At 42.5% G+C, this 23,526-nt stretch overlaps 1 protein-coding gene across 2 annotated transcripts in view; it reads right to left on the reverse strand.

Annotated features, from left to right (window-relative positions):
* Positions 1-18,153, reverse strand: part of strip2 (striatin interacting protein 2) — a 47,840-nt gene extending 29,687 nt beyond the window's left edge. For both annotated transcript variants that reach the window (XM_083757650.1, XM_083757649.1), the window contains exons 1-4: positions 17,899-18,153; positions 7,541-7,610; positions 5,352-5,426; positions 104-238 (exon numbers count right to left, since the gene is read on the reverse strand). In XM_083757650.1, the coding sequence (XP_083613776.1) occupies positions 104-238; positions 5,352-5,426; positions 7,541-7,610; positions 17,899-18,057 (439 nt within the window). In that variant the 5' untranslated portion in view covers positions 18,058-18,153. The remainder of the gene's footprint in view (positions 1-103; positions 239-5,351; positions 5,427-7,540; positions 7,611-17,898) is intronic.
* Between the last annotated feature and the right edge of the window lie 5,373 nt (positions 18,154-23,526).

A 23,526-nucleotide genomic window follows, 5' to 3' on the forward strand; every position in this document is an offset into this window, starting at 1 on the left:
ATAGACATAGTCTATCGATTCATGAGTTGTCCCGACTGTAAATGTGTTAACAACATACAGCACATCTACCCTGTGTGTTAGCAGCACAGTACATACTACATACCCTGTGCCAGGTAGAGGATGGCGCGGGCCACCTTCAGCCTCTTGTCCCTATCGGTGACCTCCAGCGCGTCCAGGAGTCTCATCACGTACGCCCTCTGCTCGTCCAGAGACAGCTCCGTCCACCGCCTGCCTCGGACTGGATGTGCGTAGGAGGACAAGGACAACGTCATCACATATATTATCACATTTACACACGGGTGTAAAGGAAAACATTAATGATCATGACTGAAAGCTTTTGTCTGGCCATGTCCGTGATTTGTGTTTCCTCTACGTAATTAGAACAGGGGGTAAGAAGATAAGAGATAAGAAAAGTGATAAGAAAAGAGGTTGCACAACTCGTCTCGTAGTCACTATGCCAATACTGTATTGTTTTGACAAAAAGAAATGCCTTCTATTTTTCGGGGTATGGATCATATCTTCTTCATACCCGTTGTCGAAATGATGGTAATCTTAAAATAAAGTATTGCATCGGGTGTACGAGCTGTGCGAACTCTTTTCTTTCCTAAATAATTAGCACAATATGAAGAATGATGTTTTGTTTTTCTAAGCCTATATATTCATTCCAATAGATGGAATCGCATATTGATGCTTTAGCCTTTGCATTTTTATGAAATATATCCCTAGACCATTTAGGGTTTTTTTTTAAGCTGCTTCTGAATATGCGTTCTATAAGATGATAGACCCTCTATAGAGAATAGTTTGACAAAGTTAAACATGCTTTAATCTAAAGTGTTCTACTGCTATGAACACTTCAATTATTCTTTCGTCTTAAAATATGACAGATCTGTGCGTTGTGAGCTTGTAGATCTGCTATTTTCGCATTTTTCGAGACTTCTGTTGAATCCAAATGAGATAAATCTGTCGTGGTGACGGTATGTCTTATTTGTTGTTGCAAGCACAACCCTGAAACACGACAACAAGATATCTCTAGTTCATCGTCCACAATCTGTTGCGTCTGAAGCTGTAATCGAGCTGAACAACTCAAAGCGATGACGTCAACCTTTCTGGCAGCTTTGAATCAATGTGCTTCTCCTATTCCATACAGTAGCAAGGTCAGTCCACATTCTTTAAGATATCTCTGCTGCTGTCGGGGAAGAAACCACCCAACTCCAAAATGTTACAAATATACATTTTTTTCAGGAAATAAATAAGTTATTAATACATTGAGTTAGAAATGTATGAAAATAATTGCATTCCCAATCTCCCTGCATAGGACATTTTGTGTGAAAATAATTTCATTCAAAATGTCTCTTTAAAAAAGGATGATGCAAGATCCAGGAAAGCAACTGTGTCATTCTATATTTTAGCTACAGTATATACAGTAGCACATTAGTTCTCAGAGTTTACTTTATCCATCATTTTATGCTTTGTCTATTAAAAAAAATTGCACATACAAGCTCACAGCATATCACTTTGTGCAGCACTATGAGCTTGTAGATGATCTGCTATTTTGGAAAAATCTATTTAGAAAATCTTTGAATATTTTTTCAAGCGAACATTTGAACTCGTGAAAGATTAGGAGCCTACAGTTTATGTGGTTATGTGCCTTAACCGCTAGGTTCCAAGGTAAATTATGGATAGTTCAGAACCAAGTTGACCATTATACAGTAGGTCTGTAACACTGAGTTATGGGGGTCTGTGGCATACTGCATATAGGTTTAGAAAAGCCCTAACAGACACTTGCATGCTGTAACTTTATACACTGCCATACTCGGTCACACACAAAAACCCACTAACAGGCTGACTATGGTTGGGAAAAGAAGAATTTCACCCACTACTTTAAGGTCCATGCAGACTGATGCGTTTTTCCTGCATTTTTTTCTCTGCCGTTTTTCCAGAAAAACACATCAGTCTGCTCTTATTGTCATTTGTGATACGAGACTAGATATCGTCTGGGACTTTGGATATAGTAATATGGTGTAATAAGTGCTGAATTGTCCCGTTTTGAATCACTTTATATATTACATACTATATACATTTTCAAGAATTTTCAAAAATAGCAAAAAAGATCACGATACATTGGAAGCTTGTAGAACGTCTATTTATCCATTTGTTTTTAGCTTCGTAATTTTATTTTATTTTAAATTATAAAATGACATTATTATCATCGTCATAATACGATATCCTCAGTCACAAAAACAATGGCAAGATGAAAGGACGCCCAATGGCTAACTCCAAGCACACTCCAATAAAACAAGTGCAAATGAGCTATTTGGTATGAAATAATGTGATATTTGATATTGTCCATATTGACCCAGCCTAAGACACAGTCATTGCTACAGTAGTTAAGTCCCTGCTGAGGAAACCGTGTAAAGCCTTCCAGTCTTAGACACGTGGTTTGGTTCAGCACTGGATGGCATTGTGATCACTCGGCACAGCCTGAATGGAATCTCAGTCACTTATTGGAGACTGCAGGGGGCTGTATTTTGCGTGTCTTAAGTACCAGGTCTTAGGTCACATTCTCACCCAATACTTCGGTAGACTCAGATCCGTATGGGCGGGGAAAGGGGATTCTAGCATATTTAATTGGCTGCGGTTTGCCTTCACACTGTCATTCGCAGCAATTGGAAACGCAGCAGGGGGGACCTTTATCAATGTGTTCCGTTCATAAACTATAGCCTACACAGTGAAATCTATGGTGATAAAATTACACTCATAACGTGCATGTGTCGTGCCGTCTGGGACCCCCCCCCCCTCTCTCTCTCTCTCTCTACGCACGCAGCCGCCACACACTGTTCTTTTGGGCATGGAGGCACAGCGCTGCATGAGCGCACTGATATAACTCCCCAGTCCCACACAGTGACAGCACTCCATGTTTACGGCACGCACAGACAGACAGACAGACAGACAGACAGACAGAATATTATGTAGGCTATAATACACTGCAGTGTTTTTATGTGTTTTCTTAAGCAATTGATTAATGTAGCCTACACGTCCTCATTTCGATCAGGGCTTCAGTCTCCTTATTCGACCACGTCTATCCACAGTAACGGGACATCTTTGCGCTGCGTAAAATATGCCTTAACCGTCTCCAACTGTGTTCAGCTCCTCACCCGCCACATTATGTTTGCTTCATTTCCTTTATTTACTGCGGATTGCATTCACACCTGCACCGAATCGTAGTCAAGTGCGATTCGAAGCGAAGCGAAACCCACGTTTTTGGGCGGAGTAAAATGCGGTTATTTGCTGCGCATTAGGATTCGAATGAGCCTTCACACCTGCCAAACGAAGCGCACTTTCTGACAATGCGCAGCAGGATTCGTTTTAATCGCAGCAAAGCTCTCTGGTATGAATGTGACCTTATTCCCTAACTTGAGTAAACTGAAGACCTGGAGGCGTGATCAATGCCATTTGGCTATTCCGAGTGGCCAAAGAGCATTGACCACGCCTCCAGGTCTTTAGTTTACTCAAGTTACAGTCAAAATACAGCCCTGGTTCTCAAACCTTTTCATGTCAAGGACCCGTCTCCAATTTGATATGTATATAGCCCGCAATCTGGAAATGTTTGTGTGCCAGGGACCGGGACCCCCGAAGAGAAGAAAAGAAAAACTTTGAGAACCACTGTTGTTTTTGATTGATTGATTGATTGAAGTATTTATTCACAGTTTGCAGAATTACAGTACATTTCAAGCACAACTCTATACAAAAACTGTTAACTGTGAGTGGACGACACAATAAAGCATTACACTTGTTTACAAGAGGGTCCACCGTTTCCAATTCATCATAACATTTAGAGACATTAAGGAAGTATTTAGACAGGTACATGGGTATCTTGGTGGTGTATAGAATCTTGTGGACCAGACCCATTGCAAGATGCTGTACTCTGTCGTCGACCCTAAGCCATTCCAGCCTGTCAAAGTGGGCAGGGGTGAGGTGGGTTCGGGGGGTGAGGCCAAGTAGGAGCCTGACCAGTTTGTTTTGTGAGGTCTGGAGCCTTGTTTTAAGGGCCTTTGAGGTGCTGTGGTACCAAGAGGTGCATGCATAGTCGAAGAAACCTTGTTCTTTGGTTGACTTTTTTGAATAATGTACGTTAGTGGCCATTTTATCACCAAAATTTCCAGTGCCGAGTCATCTGCGAACAGGAACAAGTTGCAGTCACAAGCTGAGGTCATGTGGTTTACATATATTAGGAACAGTAAATTCCCTAGTATGCTTCCTTGTGGAATGCCACAGCTCACTGGGAGTGTTCCGTTCACCTCCACCATCTGTTCTCTTGTAGATAAGAGATGTATCGATTAAAAAAAAATCCTTCCCCATACCGATGCGTGGTATTGGAATGTGGCATATACTGCCTATACGCCAATACGGACACCAGCATTTTAGGCAGCATCGGCAGCTTTTCCGATACTGGTATTATAGGAACAACTCCAAAAGACAGTTCCCCGGGGGTGGATTCGTTGTGACAACATGAGGGCACAGTACAGCACAGCACTGGGACTCTTGACATCTCAGCAGCCTATGCATTACTTCTTGGCAGGCTGCCAGGAGCTCGTCAGAGGAGTGCCTTGGGCTCCTGATTGATTGATTGATCACTGAAACAAAATCATTTCATAGACTCCTTTGCAAGCTGTTTGTACTTGATTAATGATTAATCACTAGAATACAGCCGGAAGCCGCGTCCTCCTAATCACAATAAATAATTGTGACACGGACGCGACAGGCAACGACTCAGTTTGGAATGTTCCCATTCTCTCAATCAATATGAGCTCTATTACGGTAGGCAAGAGCTATGCGATTAATAACAACAACACACCATGACACAGCTGATATGAATAGAAGCTGCAATGGAAAAAAACTCACTGTTTGCTATTGAATTGCCAACCAGCGACCGCAGAGCACAACTTGGCAAGGTGTGTGTGTGTGTGTGTGTTATTCTTGAACTGAGAGCGCATTGCTTTGTGTGTGCATGTGTGAGTGAGTGCAGTGGGTGCACACATGCTGTGTTTGGACATCATTGGACAAGGACACACACGCGCATGCACACAGTTGTGTTGCATGTGCTGCTGACACTTCCCTTTTCTCCACTTTATCCACACAGAGGGGAACAATAAAACCTGGCAGCCTCCTGATAACATGTGTACCTCTCTCTCTCTCTCTCCCTCTCCCCCACCCCCTCTCTTTATCTCTTTCTCTCTGAAACATATCTACATATCTACTGTAAACACAATGCAAGCAAACACATTATCCAAGGACATTCAGTACACACACACACACACACGAATGCATGCAGCGACAGTCACACAAACTACCATGGCTCTTGAAGTCCTCTTCAAAGTAGTCTCTGTTGAGAGCAAATTCTGGCTCCTCTGTGTAACTGTAGAGCTCTGTGGACAGACAGACAGCACTGTAAAACAGCCAGTAGAAGCAGAATATAATTATAAAGACTAGCTGCAATAAGATCTATCTATATCTGTAGCTAGAGGAGAGGAGAGGAGAGGAGAGGAGAGGAGAGGAGAGGAGAGGAGAGGAGAGGAGAGGAGAGGAGAGGAGAGGAGAGGAGAGGAGAGGGGAGAGGAGAGGGGACATCAGTCCAGGATGGGGTTTCATTAACCCAGTGAGGTTGGTTATACAAAATGCCTTCTAATTCAGCAGTTCTTACACTTTCTAGATTTTTCTAAAATGTTCAATAGCAGATGTACAAGCTCGCAGTGTGCAGCACGAAGTGACCCGCCGTGAGCTTGTACATCTGCCATTTCTGAATAGCCAACGCAACAATCTAAAATGACAGACAGATGCTTTCTGGGTTTTTTAATAGGTTAATCTGCACAGATCTCAATCTAAAGCCACTTCCGACATGATGGACATGAAGGGATTAGTGAAGCCTCCATTGGGTCTGTATCTCTGGTCTGTATCATTACATCAGAAAGAACCTCCACTAGAACTACACTACAGTGGTGGAAAGTCTAGTAACCAAGTACATTTACTATTACTGTACTTAAGTACAATTTGGAGGTATTTATACTTCTTTCTACTACTACAAATATTGTACTTTTACCCCACTACATTTATTTGAAAACTTTAGTTACTAGTTGCTTTAATTATTATTACAAAACATACATTATTAAACACTTCAGCCCTATATACATTATCGGCCATTTGAATATAGCCATATCGTTGCAATGCGACGCATTGAGAGCTTGTAGATCGGCTATTTAAAAAAAAAAAAAACATTTGAAATGGGACATTCTGCATTGTGAGTACTTTCTACTTTTGGTACATTTTGATGACAATACTTTTGTACTTACATAGTTCTACACTGCCCCTAGCTGCAGCTAGGGGCCCCTAGCTGCAGCTTGCGGCCCCTAGCTGCAGCTCGCGGCCCCTAGCTGCAGCTTGCGGCCCAAGCTGCAGCTTGCGGCCCCTAGCTGCAGCTTGCGGCCCCTAGCTGCAGCTCGCGGCCCCTAGCTGCAGCTTGCGGCCCCTAGCTGCAGCTCGCGGCCCTAGCTGCAGCTCGCGGCCCCTAGCTGCAGCTTGCGGCCCTAGCTGCAGCTCGCGGCCCCTAGCTGCAGCTTGCGGCCCTAGCTGCAGCTTGCGGCCCCTAGCTGCAGCTTGCGGCCCCTAGCTGCAGCTTGCGGCCCCTAGCTGCAGCTTGCGGCCCTAGCTGCAGCTTGCGGCCCCTAGCTGCAGCTTGCGGCCCCTAGCTGCAGCTTGCGGCCCCTAGCTGCAGCTTGGGGCCCCTAGCTGCCATCAAGGACAGTCATCTTGACACTAAGTGAATGGCATTAGTCATTATGCCTCGATGTTCCCTTACAGGCGATTGGAAAACTCTACCACAGCAGAACCCAATTACAGTTCTGTCGACTGGATATGACTGAATGTAATGTACTATTTGGGCTAGTGATGACAAGCACAAGTGGGCGGACTCTGACTACTTGTGCTCGTCTGCCGGAGTGCAAGCCGTTAAAAGGAACATTTCACTTTCAAACATGTTTGACATGTTTGATCAGGTTGTTTTTTTTTTACTTCAACTAAAAGGTCACAAGTTAAGTTCCCATGCAGCACAATCAGGGGGTGTCCACCAACAGGTGTTTTAGGACTGAACAGCAGCTGCCCACTACCGGTATTTAAAAGGACTACTTTGCCCTTTTTCAACCCATCTTCATAATTATATTGATCCTCACTAGTCGTCACTAATGCTCATTGCAATAATGGTACCATTTTTGCCTGTAGCTGTGATATTTTTGCTATTTAGAACATTTTGAAATGTTTTGAAAATATGTACGCCTCTGAACGTAGCAGCCAGTCTGAATCCCAGGCTATAAAGGCAGAACAGAAATAAAATTCCGATTCACATGTTCCGATGTTCAATGCCAAAAGCATAACTAAAAAATCGTTAATCACAATTACAGTATTTGTGTGACAATATATCGTCAACTTGAATGTCGTAATGGCCCTGCCGACATGCCCTAAGCAGGGTGTAAAAGGGTAAGGCGTTTACCTGAGAGCTCAGCAGTCAGACTGTCTGTGTCTCCATACTCAAACTCCAGGTTAGGAGACTCCATGGAGCTCTGGGAACCAGAAGAAGAAACACACAGCAGTGAGAATGGGATGGAAACACGCTCAGTTCATCCTCACTCTACTCACAGAAAGACTAAAGACAGTTGCTTCTCCACTCAGACGCAGTTTGCCCGCCGAGCAACCTGAAAGCAAATGAACTCCACTTGCCGGAACGTCTTATTTACTTGCCACGGGGAGTGGAGTGCTTCTGTAGAAACAGGTTCCTCCCCATCTGTACAGCTCTTTAGTAAACATTATACAGACATTTTAAGATGAAATTGGAACGAGAATAATAAAGCTTAACCTTAACAGCAAGTTAACATCCATTATGTAAACACATACTTAACCACATGCATCCTAGCGTTCCTTTTCTGGCCGTGTCATAACACAGTAGGTGAACGTTCGAGGGGGTCCTTGAGTTGAGGTTTCAGGGGATCCCCAGCTAAATTAGTTAGAATAGCACCAAAAATCAGTTTACCACTGTGGTAAAAACTGTGTGGAGGGAGTGAGTGAAAAAAAAAAAAAAAGATTATTAGCTTCAGTTTCCAGTTGACGGTCTCTGAACAGCCCTGCTGTCACCTGCCCCCCCTGGGCTTCACCCTTTGCACGCACGCACCTCTAGGCTATAATGTGACTGCACAAACAACCACAAAGTAGCCTGGCTAGGTTTAACGTACATGCTCAAATGCACACAACACACACGCGCTCATACTGTACACAAAATGGATGATACTGTATAAAAAAATCTACTACCTGCAAGCAGTTAAACATTACAGCTTACAGTGTTTAACACTTGCTGAAAATATAGCCAATATCTACAATGTGTGACTGTCGTACGATAGTACTGTAAAAAAAGTGTGTGTGTGTGTGTGTGTGTGTGTGTGTGTGTGTGTGTGTGTGTGTGTGTGTGTGTAAAGTCACCCCCAAGGCTTTACTGTAATGAATTCTGTGGTTTGATAAGATTAGGTTTATCCTAGCGTGCGGGTGCAGCTCTTTGCATAATGATCAAATACATAGGGAAATGCAAATAACTGCAAGCAGGCCGTTCTGCCTACAAGTTCACGTATAGGTGAGATATCTTGATTTTCTTTTTATAGTCATGGTGCTTACTGTATAAATCATTTAACCTGCAAAACACCAAACGGAAAGCAACACACAAACAGTGGAGATGGCAAGGAACGACAAGTGAGTTGGCTAACAGAATCTAAATGACAACAGATTCAATTGAACGAGATAGGGGAAAATGACTAGGGAGGGAAATAACACTATTATAGCCCTCAATCATGATGAATTCATGTACAACTCCCATGGCTGCTCTGTGTGTGCCGTGGAAACCTTGTATGTCCAAAACCTTCACTTTTCAGGAAATGGATGGACACATAGTGTTCTATTTAGTCACAAGATGTTGTTCATGTTTTCATTAATTGCCTCGATTATTTCTAAAACCTACAGACTAGCCATTTTCAAACAAAATGGCAAAAAAAAGTTGTAAGCAAAAAACGCGTCACGTCCCCACAAATTGGTTATTTTTGCTACTTTTGTGCTCTTTGGATATTTGTAGTTGCTGTTTTTTTCCCCTCATAATGAATTCCCTACAAAGGCCGACTGGAACAATTCACATTATAAGCAGGTCAACCACCAGGTCAAGTTTGTACCCTGGCTTGGAAAAAGCAACAGGGCTTAAACTAATTTGACTTTTATCTCATCATCCTTCTGTGTAATAAAAAAACAACAACATGACCCTCTAGGCTAGGGAGAACAGATGCCTCAACCGAGTCAGCGATGAGCCCAGGACCCAGATGGACGGAGAAACCTGTCGCTCGGTCAGAGCAGGTGCGGTTCAACAAGCTTGAAATATGGCAGAGGGCTATGCCAAACGGTGAAGACATACTGTAGCTCATGAACCATTTGACCATCAGCAATAAAACTGCAATACTATATTTTAAATTATGAAAAATGTCTTGTCGGGCCAAACCGTGCAGTCGTTGTGTGACGAAATGCTGCAATATGGTAGAGGGCTATGTCGCCGTGCTTAGACACGAAGCCCACAACCATTGGCCAAGGGGTGGCGCTACACCGATCAATTGAAAATGCAAACTTTGAATAGGCATAGCTCATGAACCGTTTGACCGCCAGCAATAAAACTTCATGAGGAACAAATGTGGTATGGGGACCATCTCCCACCATTTTGAATTATACGAAACAGTTAAAAATCTACTCGTGAGGGCAGTGCAAATTACCACCTCTTATATTTGTACTTTGTTTTATTCTATACATTCTATTTCTACTGATTTTGCTATAAAGCTTTTATGATGGCTTTTTGATGTTATTGTATTTGTACTGTCACACTGTTAAGGCGGTTACAATAATATCACTGTATGTTACGTTACTGTACATGTGACAAAACACCTTGAATGATTAATTAACTTAAACTTAACTTAACTTAAAAGCTGGGATACAACAGTAATTGTATCCCAGCTTTTTATTAACCGAGCAGTGGAAGCATTTAATAAAACGTAGCTTGCCATTATTCTTCCAGTCTATTGATTAACAATTCTACATGACCTTTCAGCAATGCATCCTGGGATAGGTGTTAAAAATGTCACAGATCACAGTAGTGAACCTTTCAGGCCTGATTTCACAACTCACTCTGCAAGACACTACTCTACAAGTCATATCTTCAAAACTGGTGGGTCAAACTGAACAACCAATGTCAATTTGTAGCTACTTACTCACGTAACAGTGTCAAAAAATTGATGATCTATAAGCCAACTAGGCCTATGTGGTGCAGAGTGACTGGTTGTGAGCTTGTAGATTGGGCGCGGTCCCGTGAAATTGTCGCGCACATGCTCGTTTCGTGCACACGCCCGCGACTCACTAGACGTGGATTCTGTTTAGCTTTTTTTTTTACGCTTGCGTAAGCAGACCTGTCGTTGATCCAGGCGACAACGTCGGGCGTTCGGCCCGGACCTACCTGGCCCTCATCAAACCCTGTACACTCAAGATAATGTCCCCGCTACCACCCATATACTGTATGGAGCTCACCTGTTCTGACATTCCATATGTTGATCTGGCCTCATCAAACCCTGTACACTCAAGACATGCTCCTTAATCACAACTGCACTTTCTGCACGTCAAACGCCATAGGTACATTCTTTCATATGGTGTGGGAGTGTCCGAGTGTCCTCACATTTTGGAATTTGGTTGCTACTAACCTTTCGACTATTCTACAAGTTAACATCACACCCTCCCCATCTCTATTCTTATTAAATGATGTATCCCAGTTGCCATTAAATAACACACATATTCGTGTCTTCTTTGCTGGCGTAACGGCCGCAAAGAAGATGGTTGCTTCGCACTGGAAACCGCCTCATACATTGTCATTTCGCCAATGGGCTTTGACCTTTCTAGACATCATTTATCTAGAAATGTCTATAGCAAGATTGCATGGTGCAAAAGAGGAAAACATTGAGATTTGGTCTGGTATTGCAGATTTGGTTAAGGGCATGGTTTAATCATTATTATTATTATTATCATTATTTATTTATATTTTGTCTCCATTGCACAGTAGTAGGAGTAATGACATTTTGTGGCATCTTTGGTCTAGGGGGGGAGGGGTGGGTGGGATTGTTTGTTTTTGTGTTCCTTGCTTTTGCTGTTATGTGTTGTTTTATATATGTTTTGTTTTCTTTAAGTCATTCATGTTGTTAACGTGTATTATTGTGATTTTTGTCTTAAAATAAAAAACATTTGATAACAAAAAAAAGACATGCTCCTTATATGGCAAGTACAGAATACATTCCATGTTAATCTGACCCCCCCAATGCCAAAGTGCCAGCGCTCGCCCAGCAGTCTGCGTCAACGAGGTGGATGCGTGCACGCGACCTCGCCCTTTTGGGCAAGATCACAACACAACAGGTTGTGAGCATGTACCATAGACTGTAAAAGAATATATGGACAAAGCGTTCCCCGGGTCTAACATGAACGTAAAATGAAGCCCGTCAGTCCTTGAATTGTAAATCGCCATCTTTCTAGATCCGTTTGGGCCCAGCTGGCCCATTGGCTGGCCCAGACAACGAGGCGGGACTTCCCCCCTTCTTCTTAGTTGGTTTTTATTTTGACTCGAGTGGGTGGGGAATCCCGATCATAGACTGTAACGGTAGCCACGCCCCTCAGAACATACGCGACTTTATAATGGGTTTGAAATGTGTTTAAAATGTATGAATATTCATGAATGTTGTTCAGATGTTTGAAATATGTTCAAAATGTATGAATATTCATGAATGTTGTTCAGATGTTTGAAATATGTTCAAAATGTATGAATATGTCGTTCAGATGTTCAGCTAGAATGACATGACCAAGATATATTAAAGCAGAGCATGTTGAAAGGCCTTAAAGAGATCGAACATATCTTTTTATCTATTGATTATTCCATTGAACAAAGTCTCCAGAGAACCATCTCTTTAATGTGTCCAAGTCAGAGGTTCCCACAGTTTTACAACTGAGACCCAATGGGATGTCTCCTTGGGACCCAAACAACAGTAGTGAAAATAGCCGATCTACAAGCTCACAAGCAATGTCACGTGAAGCACGGTAAGATTTGTTGAATTTGTATTGCCCAGCTCCCAAAAAAGAATGTGAAAACTTAGAAAATCTCTTCAAATGTATTTGTTGTAGGAAATGTTATAAATTAAATGAATGTTATTACATGTTGTTAAATGAAATTGAAGAAAATGTTGGTTGAAACAGTGGTGTAAGAGGTCTAATCTCGGAGATGATCTGCAACACATTAAGCTACTAATGAATCAGCAGCAGACTGTCATTCTGGAATGCTCAATGTATGGAGCTCCCAACGGCATGCATGTTTCTGTATGTTTTTTTCCCTACATTTTCCACCACACATTACAGTTCTAGCTTAACCGTGCAGTCGGTTTCCGCGAGCGTAGCTGATTTACAGGTCAGTTTCATCCACTAGAGTGGATTGTTATCACAATAAATGAATAATAACAGCTACTATCGTCCAAACCCTAGGCCTCAGACATTGCCGTTACCGCTATGCATTATTGTTCAAACCAAATACCAATAGGGCCGTGCCTCTCAATAGAGGCATGAGAAGATGATGTTTGACGTCTCCACACCGAGCATGTCGTCAAGTCAACACAGTGACTTCACTGGTCGCTGTAACAACCAACCCCTCTCCTTCTCATTCTCTCTCTCTCCATGGTTTCGCTGTCTCTCTCATATTCCCCATTCTCCATCGACTTTCTGTCTCTGGCTCTCCCTCTATTTCCCTTTGATCTTTCGTTTAATCTCCTGCCTGCCACCCCCTTCTCTCCTGTCCCTTCACTCTCTCTCTGGCTTGGAGGGATTGCTCAGTACATGTCATGGTGTATTGCAACCGAGGGACTGGTGTGATCGCATCATGTGAGCGTATGGGTGTGTTATTATATGGTCTTTGTGTCAGTGTGTGTAACTGAGGGACTTGTGTGTTCGCATCATGCACAATGCACACGTGTGTGAGTGTATGTGCATGTATGTATCTATGTATGTACTATATGTATGTGTGTGTGTGTGCGCGATGATTTATAATACTTTATACAGTATACAGTTACCTAAAACACAGTCACTGCTGTGTGTGACTGTCTGTTCTGTTGCTGTGTGTGTGTGAAAGCATAGCACAGCAAGACAAGGCCCTCCACTGTGCTGCAGAAGCAGAGAGACAACAAAGAAAGAAAGGAGAGATGCACCGCTAAAACACACCTCCTCTGACTACAACTACAACCATCCACAAATGTGCAACACAACATAGCAATAGGACATTCATATATTCGACTTGGAGCAGTGGTTTTCAACCTTTTTCACGTCAAAGCCCATTATTTAGTCGGCCTTTGAGGCCACAGACCACCATTTGATGACATTTAGCCTCTCAGATACAAACCTTTGAGTATTTCGTCGTCGTTGGAGGTCGTACCATAGGAGAGATAACAGGCAAACGATCAAAATAACAATTATTCTACATTCTCTAATGGTGTAGACTTCTTGTACATTAAGTAATCCAGATGTTTAACAAGAATGTAACTCTTGAGAACGTGAAATTAAACTAAATGGACCCGTATAAGGCTCAATTTGGTTTCATTTTATACTCTCAAGAGTTAAAGATCTACAAGGGTTCATTTGGTTTACCAACTCTCCGTCATTTAGATGGGGACCACCTGGAACCCCCTCAAGGACCACTGGTGGTCCCCGGACGGGACCACTGGTTGAAAAGGATGATGGAGGCTTATCATTGGGAAGCCCAAAACAAGAGTCTACTGTATATACAGTACAGTACAGTAGCAAGAGCAGAATAAGACATTTTTGCATTGGCGTTTTTCATGAGCCATCTGCTGTCACCATTATGACATTTTGCGATTAACGATTTAACCCATTCTGACCTGAGATCAGATTCATACGAGGTTTCCACTGGACACACACTGGTCTGATTGACCCATTCTGACCTGAGATCAGATTTAAAAAAATGTCAGTCGTTCTTCGATTTTTCAAAAATAGCAGACCTACAAGCTCGTAGCGCGCCACTCGGTGGCGCGCTATGAGCCGTCTCCGTTGTGCATCTTTCCTGCTCTCCAGTTTGCTCATAACATTAGCATACGCTCCTCTGCGGTGTTTATACAGTACGTCTATGGGTGAGAGTGTGGTCTGGGCATTGCAGACTTCCGCCGTGCCCGTGTCATAGCTTAGGAGGCAGCCAATCATGACTAGGTCACTACTACGCGTTGGCTGGCAGCGTTTAGGCGGCTCCCATTGGCTTAGGCATGCAGCGTTTAGGCGACTCCCATTGAAGACAAGGTCGCTTACATTTCATGAGCTTTCATTAGTCAGGTTTCACCGGACAAAAAAACAACATTAATAGTGGATATAGCCATGATGCGATGTGCTTTGAGCTTGTAGATCTGCTGCTACTTCCACTATTTTAGAAACTGTTTTTAACATGGAAATGATTATGAAGATTGTGTAACAAATCATTGCAATTATCCCAAATAATTGTGATTAGGCGATTATGTAACTGTGGCGACAGCCCTGGCACCTCGCAACCCCCATACTCCGCTGTATACTGTTCAACCCACAAACTTATGATGTTCCTTACAAATGAGGCATTAAAAGTCACTGCCAAAAAGCATCTTTAAAACAGGGAAATAATCTACCGACACAAATTGGGAAATTTACTGTAATCTGTTCTCTAGTTATTTTAAATCACATCTTGTGTTGCGTTTATCGTGAACTGAAGACAGTTCACTCAAACTCGCTTGCTCGTCGGGCAACCTGAAAGCAAAATCCACCTGCCCGAATGGTCTATTTACTGTACAGCACATAATATACGGATGTGTGCTTACTTGAGTAACCTCATTTGGCCCTCATTTGGCACCTGTAAAGTAGGTGACACAGATAAAGCTTGGTGACAGTGCGCGGTTGGGAATGTGAGTAGTCTACATGCCATGGCTTCAACAGTAGTAAAGTGCTTCATGTCATAGCTACTATACTAACCCCCATCCTGCCCCCCTAAAGAGAACCCTCCCCCACGATGAGCAGACCAACCCACCTTTGTACAGTTGGCTACGGGGTCAGTATGCTCCAATTCCCTGGAAAACATATTGTAATGTAGCACACACAGACACATACAATGTTCACCTTATCTGATCAGCATGGAGATTAGTGCAGTGGTGTAACATTAGTTTCTCACAGGATCTGCACATTTCCAAAGGGACAATTAAGGGATTTTATAAAAAGGTGGAAAACCACTGAATTAGTGAATAATGCATTTATTGGAGTGGATTAATGATCACTTTTTTGAGCCCCTCCTATGTCCAGCTTTGAGGGTTTGTGTAAACACAAACATTTGATGCAAATGACAACGAATGGTCAACGTTGAGTGTTTGTGTAAACACAAAGATTGCGTAAAGACAAACATTGAAGACGAAGGTGAGGACGCAAATTCTGATTACAAGATGATGTAGGATTATGTAAAATGATAAGAGCGCCCCTCACTTCACACGGGTGTGATTTCTTTTAAATCAGAATGAGCACGAGGCATGTGAGATGTAAGAAAATAGTCCTACAAGTTACTGGCATCATTATTTCTCTGTGCAACGGCCAGCAACAACATTCAAGCAATATGAATATGGCAAATATTACCCCATTCTATGGAAGCCTCTTCAACAGAGCTTTAAGCAAAATCATGCTTCAGTTGAGGTTTGGGTTGGGTTTGCTCGGTTGATAAATAATTTAAAAAGAAATCACACTTGTGTGAAGTGAGGGCCACTCTAATCATCGTACATCATCATCAAGAATGGTGGTCTCTTATTGGCCAAGGGTGGCCACCTACATACCCAGCAGATTCGCTCAGACACATATGAGGTAAATTCTCCAATCATTGTGGATGGCATTTAATGTTTGTATTCAGACAGAATCTACACCCGTTTATAGGCCCCTCAAAGAAATCACACTTGTGAAGTGAGGGACGCTCTTGTCATCATACATCACATTCCGTGCTCAGCCAATAAGATTTGGTACACAAACACACAAAGATGGGCATAGGAGGGGCGAGCGCACCTCAAAAATACAAAATACCGATAAGAAACAAACTCCCCATTGAGTTACAGTACAGTACACATTTTTGAATGACACTGTTCTAATCAGAGCAGCAAGTTCAACTATTTGCTCATCAATTACAGTTACATCATGGCAAAATAACTACGCAACTCAAACCTCTAGCCCATTGGTTCTCAAAGTGGGGTCCTTCCCACCAAGGGGGGGGGGGGGGGGGGGGGGGGGGGGGTTCCAGGGGATCCCCAGTAAAAGTACTGTAGTGAATGCAGCATCACAATCATTTCTCTACAAGCTCACAGTGCGCACTGAAATCTTGTACATTGAATGCTTTTGCTTTTTTTCCCCCAAAATCTCTTCTGGGTCACAAAGGGTCACAAACCCTTTTCAAATGGGGGTCTGCAGCCAAATAGGCATACGTGTCAATGTGCAGGTGTTTTGAGAACCAGCTAGCTTTTACGTTAACAACACAAATCAGCATGGTCGATAAAGCAACAGGACTTATCAGCCATGGTCCATGGTTCCATTTTGGACCCTCTAGTCTAATGGACTCAAATTGACCTTTACAGGATCCATTTGAGTTAAATGAAAATGTCAGCACAGAGTTAGGCTATATAACAACAACAAAATCACCACTTCTCAATCTCATCCTCCAGTCCACATTGATAACAAACCTGCCAACACTCCTGAATTTTAGCACAAGCAACTCTTGGCACTTTTATCCATTTTTTTAATAGACACTATTATGGGAAAACGTGAGCTGCCATAATGTTTATTCATGAGTTTATACTGCACCTGCCATTTGGGGACCAACACAGGTGTTTGAACAGTCTGATTGGCATAGAACCAATCAATTTGTTTGCGACACCTTTTTGGTCCCCAACATGGCAGCTGTAGGACTACATTATTTTGAAACTCATGAATACTACAAAGTCTGTGATTTCTAACTTAGAATACTATTAAACTCAGTGAATATACTAAGTCAAAGACAGTGAATATTAAGTCAGTCAATAAATAAATACTAGACCATGGTGAAGTCAGTGAATACAAGTTTAGTGAATACGAAGTCAGTGAATAATACTACACATAAACACTAAAGTCAATAGGCTACTAACCCAGTGAATCCTACCCAAGTAAGAATACCAAACGACTCGCCCCTTTACCAACTCGCCCCCGCTACATTTTTAGTTGTTCCCTCCACCAGAAAAAATCTTTATTTTTCCAGTTTATACTACGGTTGAGGATGACGGGAGCTTATTATGGGCTACTATTAAATATACTAAGTGCGTGTAGGCTATTTGAGGTACTGCTACTTCTACTATACTGGTAGTGGTGATGCGTTTATTTATAGCAGCAGGCAGCCGCTCCGCTCAACACTTGGCGCCGACCGACGCCAAAATAACTCGTCCTTTTCAGTTTGTGGCGGCCGGCCGCCGGAGCTGAGCTGAGCCGAGCCGAGCTGAGCTGCATGCTGTGACCATAGGGGCTCTGGGCTGTGACCATAGGGGCTCTGGGCTGTGACCGAGGAGAGAGAGGACAGGCTTCTTTTGCTATACTACATGTACCTACCGGCTACCGGCCATGCAATGCATGCAGACGAATTCTGAAAGCTACCCAGCAACACACACACACACACACACAGTGACACACACACGCACACAATAAACCACAAGGTACATTATTATTTTACATTTTTACCTCCGAGTCTCGCTGCTGCTGCTCCTTGGCCGCATCTTTATTCCCTCTCGACAGCAGCGGTCTCTGGCCATTGTTGCCGTTAATGTTCAGATCATTAATGATGGAAGAATTAGGCACCTCCATCATGTCGTCTTCTTCTCCCCCTCCTCCGACCTGCATCTTTCTTATTGCTGTGCTTTAATTCGGTCAGTTATTATTTATTACAGGGGGAGCATTCCGTTGAAGAAGCAGGCATGCAGCGACCTGGACGGCGCGTACACACACACATACAGCGGCTGTCAAACTGAAGTGGAATCAGCGCACACACACATACACAGACACATTGCATGGGTTTCCATGCAACTTGAGAGACAATCTCCACCTCGGTGCGTTGGATTGGCTGCAGCCGCTGTAGCCAGGGAGGGAGGGAGGGCGGGGTTAGGAGTGGGCTGGATTGGCTGGCAAGGTGAATTGGTCTTGGTCATGAGTCATGACCTACACCAGTGGTTCTCAAACGTTTTCATGACAAGGCCCCCCCCCAATCGACATTTGTTATGCCGCGGGCCCCCCCCATTTAATTGCATTCATATCTCTGGGACCCCCATTTATATAGTAAAATCACTGTTAATTTAACTCGGAGAGTTAAGTTACAGACCCATAAGGGTCCATTTGGTTCCTAATCAATCATTTAGCTAGGGACCCCCTGGAACTCCCTCAAGTACCCTTGGGACCCCCGGACCCCTCTTTGAGAACCACTGACCTATACTACTACAGAAAGAAAAACTGGCAAACGATTTACGTCATAATACTCTAAACAAACATTAAAGTCCATAGACTTGGCTGCCACATGACATAATCTTCAAGTCATGCCTCAAAACAGGTGCAACCGGCCTGGGCCATGGCTCAGTGGTCCAGGCACCTTGGCTGGTAATCCAGTCTGGCAGTGTGCCGCGGGTTCGACTCCTGATCCCGATGGCCTTTACTGCATGCCTCCCCCCCCATCTGTCTCCCCATTTCCTGTCAGCCTACTGTCTGTCCCTCCATAAACAAATAAAAATAAAGGCGAAAGCCACAAAAAACCCCATTAAAAACAGGTGCAACCACGGTGTTTAGGAAGGACCATTCCTCTGAACTGACTCATGACGGCAAGGACCTCAGTTTTAAAGACTTTTGGAGTTCATTCCAAGACTTTGGGCCACTGACAGAGAAAGCTGCCTTGCCCAGCTCTGTCTGAGCATGAGGAAACTTGAGCATTAAAAAACAAATCACACCCGTGTGAAGTGAGGGGCGCTCTTATCATCTATTGCTTCATTGTTAATGGGAATTTAATCTTCGTGTAGGACAAAAATCACACCGTGTGAAGTGAGGGGCACTCTTATCATCTTACATCATTTACAACATAATGTTTGTTTAAGCAACGGGTGCTAATGTTTAAGTCCTCAAAACAAACATTACATTTCTCTTCATTACTTGCGCAAGCAGAGAGCGCATGTAAGGTGGTTTATCCGGCTCTTTGACGCGTATGCCGTGGTACATATACTGATTTCGAGAGTGATGTAATGAAGATATGTATCAATGCCGGGGTATAACTGGCTCTCGATGGTGACGTAATAAAGATATGTTTGTGTCGGGTGGATTAAAGGTAATGCCTCTATGTATACATGTATGTAATCTGAAACCTACCTTTATTACGTCACCATCGAAAGCCAGTTATATCCCGTCATTGATACATATCTTCATTATGTCATACTCAAAATCAGTCTACCACGGCATACGCATAAAACAACCCAAGTGACCACAATATACTACTTTTCAACTTACATACATATGTAACTTTACCTGTTAGCTAACCAATATTGAAACATATCGTAATTACGTCACCATTGACGGCTAGTTATAACCTGACTTGACTTTAGTATTTAATTTCAATGTTTTACAGAGAGGCTGAGATTTGAAAGTTCGTAGCGGTCGACAGTAATTGCGTGCTCTGCTTGCGCACTAGTGTGTAACGCACAAGTAGACACTCGACAGAGTGCAGTTCTAGTTGTCTATAGCGTTTTCTTAAGCAAACATCGTTGAAAGACACATATGACCTAAATTCCCAATTAATTGTCAATGGCATTTAATGTTTGTGTTCTACATCCTACACTAGGGCATATGAGGGGGTAGCGCCCCTCAAAAAGAATCCCTGGGGCAGGTCTGATAGGTGCTATTGTTCTGTTCCAGCATGGAACAAATATAAGCAGGGAACATTCCAGCAATGGCTTTAAATAAAAACTGTTACCAGTGTTCCTCAGTCAGAGAGGATACACCTGCGTTCTCATAAAGTGCACAGTGGTGTACCGCTATTTATCACGAGTAATCCACCTTAAGTCAGAGTGGTAGAGACACTAGGCGCTTTTAATAGTGATAGAATAATGTCACCAGGACTGAGAGGAAAGTGGCCTCAAAAACCTTGGTTTCTGGTTGGATAAACACCTACATTTTAAATCGATTCTTTCTGCAAAAAGCTTAAATTGGGCTTCTTCTACAGATTGAAGGCTTGTTTTGCTTGTGCCGCTGGCAAAAAAAGGGGGGGGTTGCTTCCTTTGGCCCCTGTTCGTGAAACAACCTGCAGACCAGACTCAAATTGGCCTTGAAAGTTTCAAAAGGATCATCTCAGACTGTACACTTCAACATCGGCACATGTTCGGACGTATAACCAGCCTTTGCATAGGCCTACATATTTATTATTTCTGTACATGTATTGTACATTGTGTATTTTCTCTATGCACAACTTTGCACCCTGTCACTTAAAGTGTATCACTTTGGAGATTGTTGTATTATATTATATTATTATTTCTTTGTAGGTACTTTGAGGTGTATCATGGATGTAGTATTGTCTGCTCTGTAATTTGTCATGTACAATGTAAAACATCTGGGATTCCGAGGCTATATGTATGTATGATGCAGCATTGAAGTGTAATTTTATTTCTGCCTCTTGGCCAGTTGAAGTTCCCACTTGATAAAGAGAATTTGTCCTAATGTGTTTTTACTGGTTAAATAAATAAGTCAATGTTGTTTTTTTAATTAGAAACGAGAAAACATGATTTATTGCCATGCAGAACCAAGTCTTTGTCTCAGTTTAGAGACAAGATCATCAACAATCAACAAGATCAACCGAGTCTGCAACACAGTATACCTTATATATCTTTATGTCTATAGTTGTGTCATGAGGTTCTATTGTGATGTGATGTCTGAGTTGAAGTGTGTGGTAGGGTTTAGTACCATACTTCAACTCAATAGAATACTAGACTCACTAGAGCTATTTTGCCGACTCCGAGTGACACTGAAAATGAAGCCGAGGTTAATATTCCACAATTCAGTGGAATAATAAAACTCAGAACAAGCTTTGCATTTCAGCCATGACTTTTTAAACATGTGTGTAGAAACAAATTGTAGGCTACTGTGGCAATTGTATGACAAGTGCTGAAAGAAATATGTATTTGTCCACGAATGGCTTGTTTTCATAGACCTGGTTGAAAGTGGCTAATTTGACCTGAACACAGCTCATCAAAAATGTGTGATGTTTCAAAGGCTCAAGGGCCTGAGCAATAAAACAATAAATAAAATAAAATAAAGTGACAGTATTTCTTTATACATCTTTATTCATTAAGATTACAGATCCTTTTTTTTTGTTTATTATTATTGCTCATCATCTACCATTATCACTTTCAATATTTAAACATAGTAATTTCTCTTAAGACAACTTAAACAGGTTTTATTTTTTGAGAATTTTGCCAGCTTGTACTGAGGATTTACAACAATAAATACAGGAGTTGATTCTGCTCGTGTTCCCAGACCTTTTTTTCTTTTTTGATTTTCTTTTTTTTTAAAGAGGTTGTTATACATCTGTATACAGTATATACTATATATAATATGATGCTGGTGTTATCCCCCTCCCACCCATGTGACCGTCGGCCCTTTTATTTGTCCCCCAAAGTGGCCAACGAAATGTAATATAAATAAAAATAAAAATAAAATAGACTAACACACAGATAAAACATTCACACACACATACCTAATTTCACCCACCCATGTACTCATAAAAGCCTAATTTATTTAGTGTGTCCACTATGGTAAAGATGAGCCGGAGTGCTTCTCTTCCCAGCTCAGAGCATCGTGCTTATCAGTGCTCTCAGCGTCCAGCATTTCTTTTCTTTTTGTGGCACGCGTTTTAAGAAGAAAGCGGTTCAACTTTTGGGGAGGAGCGCCGGTCTGACAACCCAAACCTGGCTGGTAATGTACAATCTAATGGCGAATCGTTACCACAACCATGCGAAGTCCAAAGCTATTTTGTGCTAATAATAACGACACAGATTGTTATCTGGATCTTGTGACTTTGTATGCATTTGTCTGTTCTTGTCTTTGTATGTTTACAGGTTTTTTTTACCTGCCTGTAATATGAATAGCCCAATTTGGGACATGCAAATAAACTTGACCTTGATGACGCGGTCACACAATGTTCAAGGACAGTTGTTGCGCGCATCAATATACGGTACACGCTGCATGCGATTGGGCAGTGTGACCGAGTTCTTGTTCTCCTCGTTTTTCCTCTTTTAAAAACATATATTAATTTTACAGTTTTCTGTAGGATGCGAACTACAAATACCGAAACTATGATATCCAAAGTGCTCCTCCATAAAATGACAGTGTGGACACATTCCATTATACCTGGTTGTTGTGACTGTTTTCGGTGGTCACCATATCACCTAAAACTGGAGTAATGAACAGGCCTTGAGACAGGCTGTTCCCGGATGGAGACGAGGTGCAAAGCAAATCACAAACGGCAGCGTTGGAGCAGTAAAATGTGACATATTTTTTGGGGATACAGTACAGGTACAGGACTGTCATTAGACCGACACCCTATACCCAAAACCCTAACCTAACTGCAAGCACGGCGCAACGCATGTCGGACCAACGCATTGTCGGGATCGACGGGTGATTTCCGCATGTCAGACTTTTGGTGTGTTTTTAGGAGGGGGGGGGGGGGGGGGGGGGGGGTTAGACACAACAGAGGGCCTTGTAATTTCACAATAGCATGGCACACAGCAGTTGGGCTATATACACAGGATTCTTTCCAGTTTGCCCCATAAAAATTATAATAATCAAAGTCTGCTCAACGGTGAATAGAACAGGGGTGATGTTATGGCTGTCATCTAGGATTCAATCACTGTAATTCACAACAAGACGTAACATTTAGAATTTAGGCATGTATATCGGCACTGGCGGGGGGGAAAAGAAAAGTTAAGCCTATATGTTTGTGCAATTCCCACATTTCCAAAACTTGTCAAGTATCACATTTCAACCTTTTCCAGATATGTCACAGACTCCCCTCTGCACACATAGCAGATCAGTGGTTCTCAAGGTGGGATTCTGGGACCATCCTTCCTTGAGTGAGGCTCACAGCTAAATGACTGCTAGTTAGGAACCAAATGGACCCTAAAGCCCTAACCTAGTGATTCAACGCATGGAATTCAATGGCTCAAACCACACCAAAGTTAACGCTACGGTTTTAGCGTCAACTCCTTGCAACCGTTTGGACCAAAGGAGTTGCATGGTGACCCTTTGGTGTGGTTAGGGCTTTAGAGGTCTGTAACTCTTGAGAGC

The sequence above is a fragment of the Protomyctophum parallelum genome (genome assembly GCF_964188405.1).
Source record: "Protomyctophum parallelum genome assembly, chromosome: 22".
NCBI classification, from domain to species: Eukaryota; Metazoa; Chordata; class Actinopteri; order Myctophiformes; family Myctophidae; genus Protomyctophum; species Protomyctophum parallelum.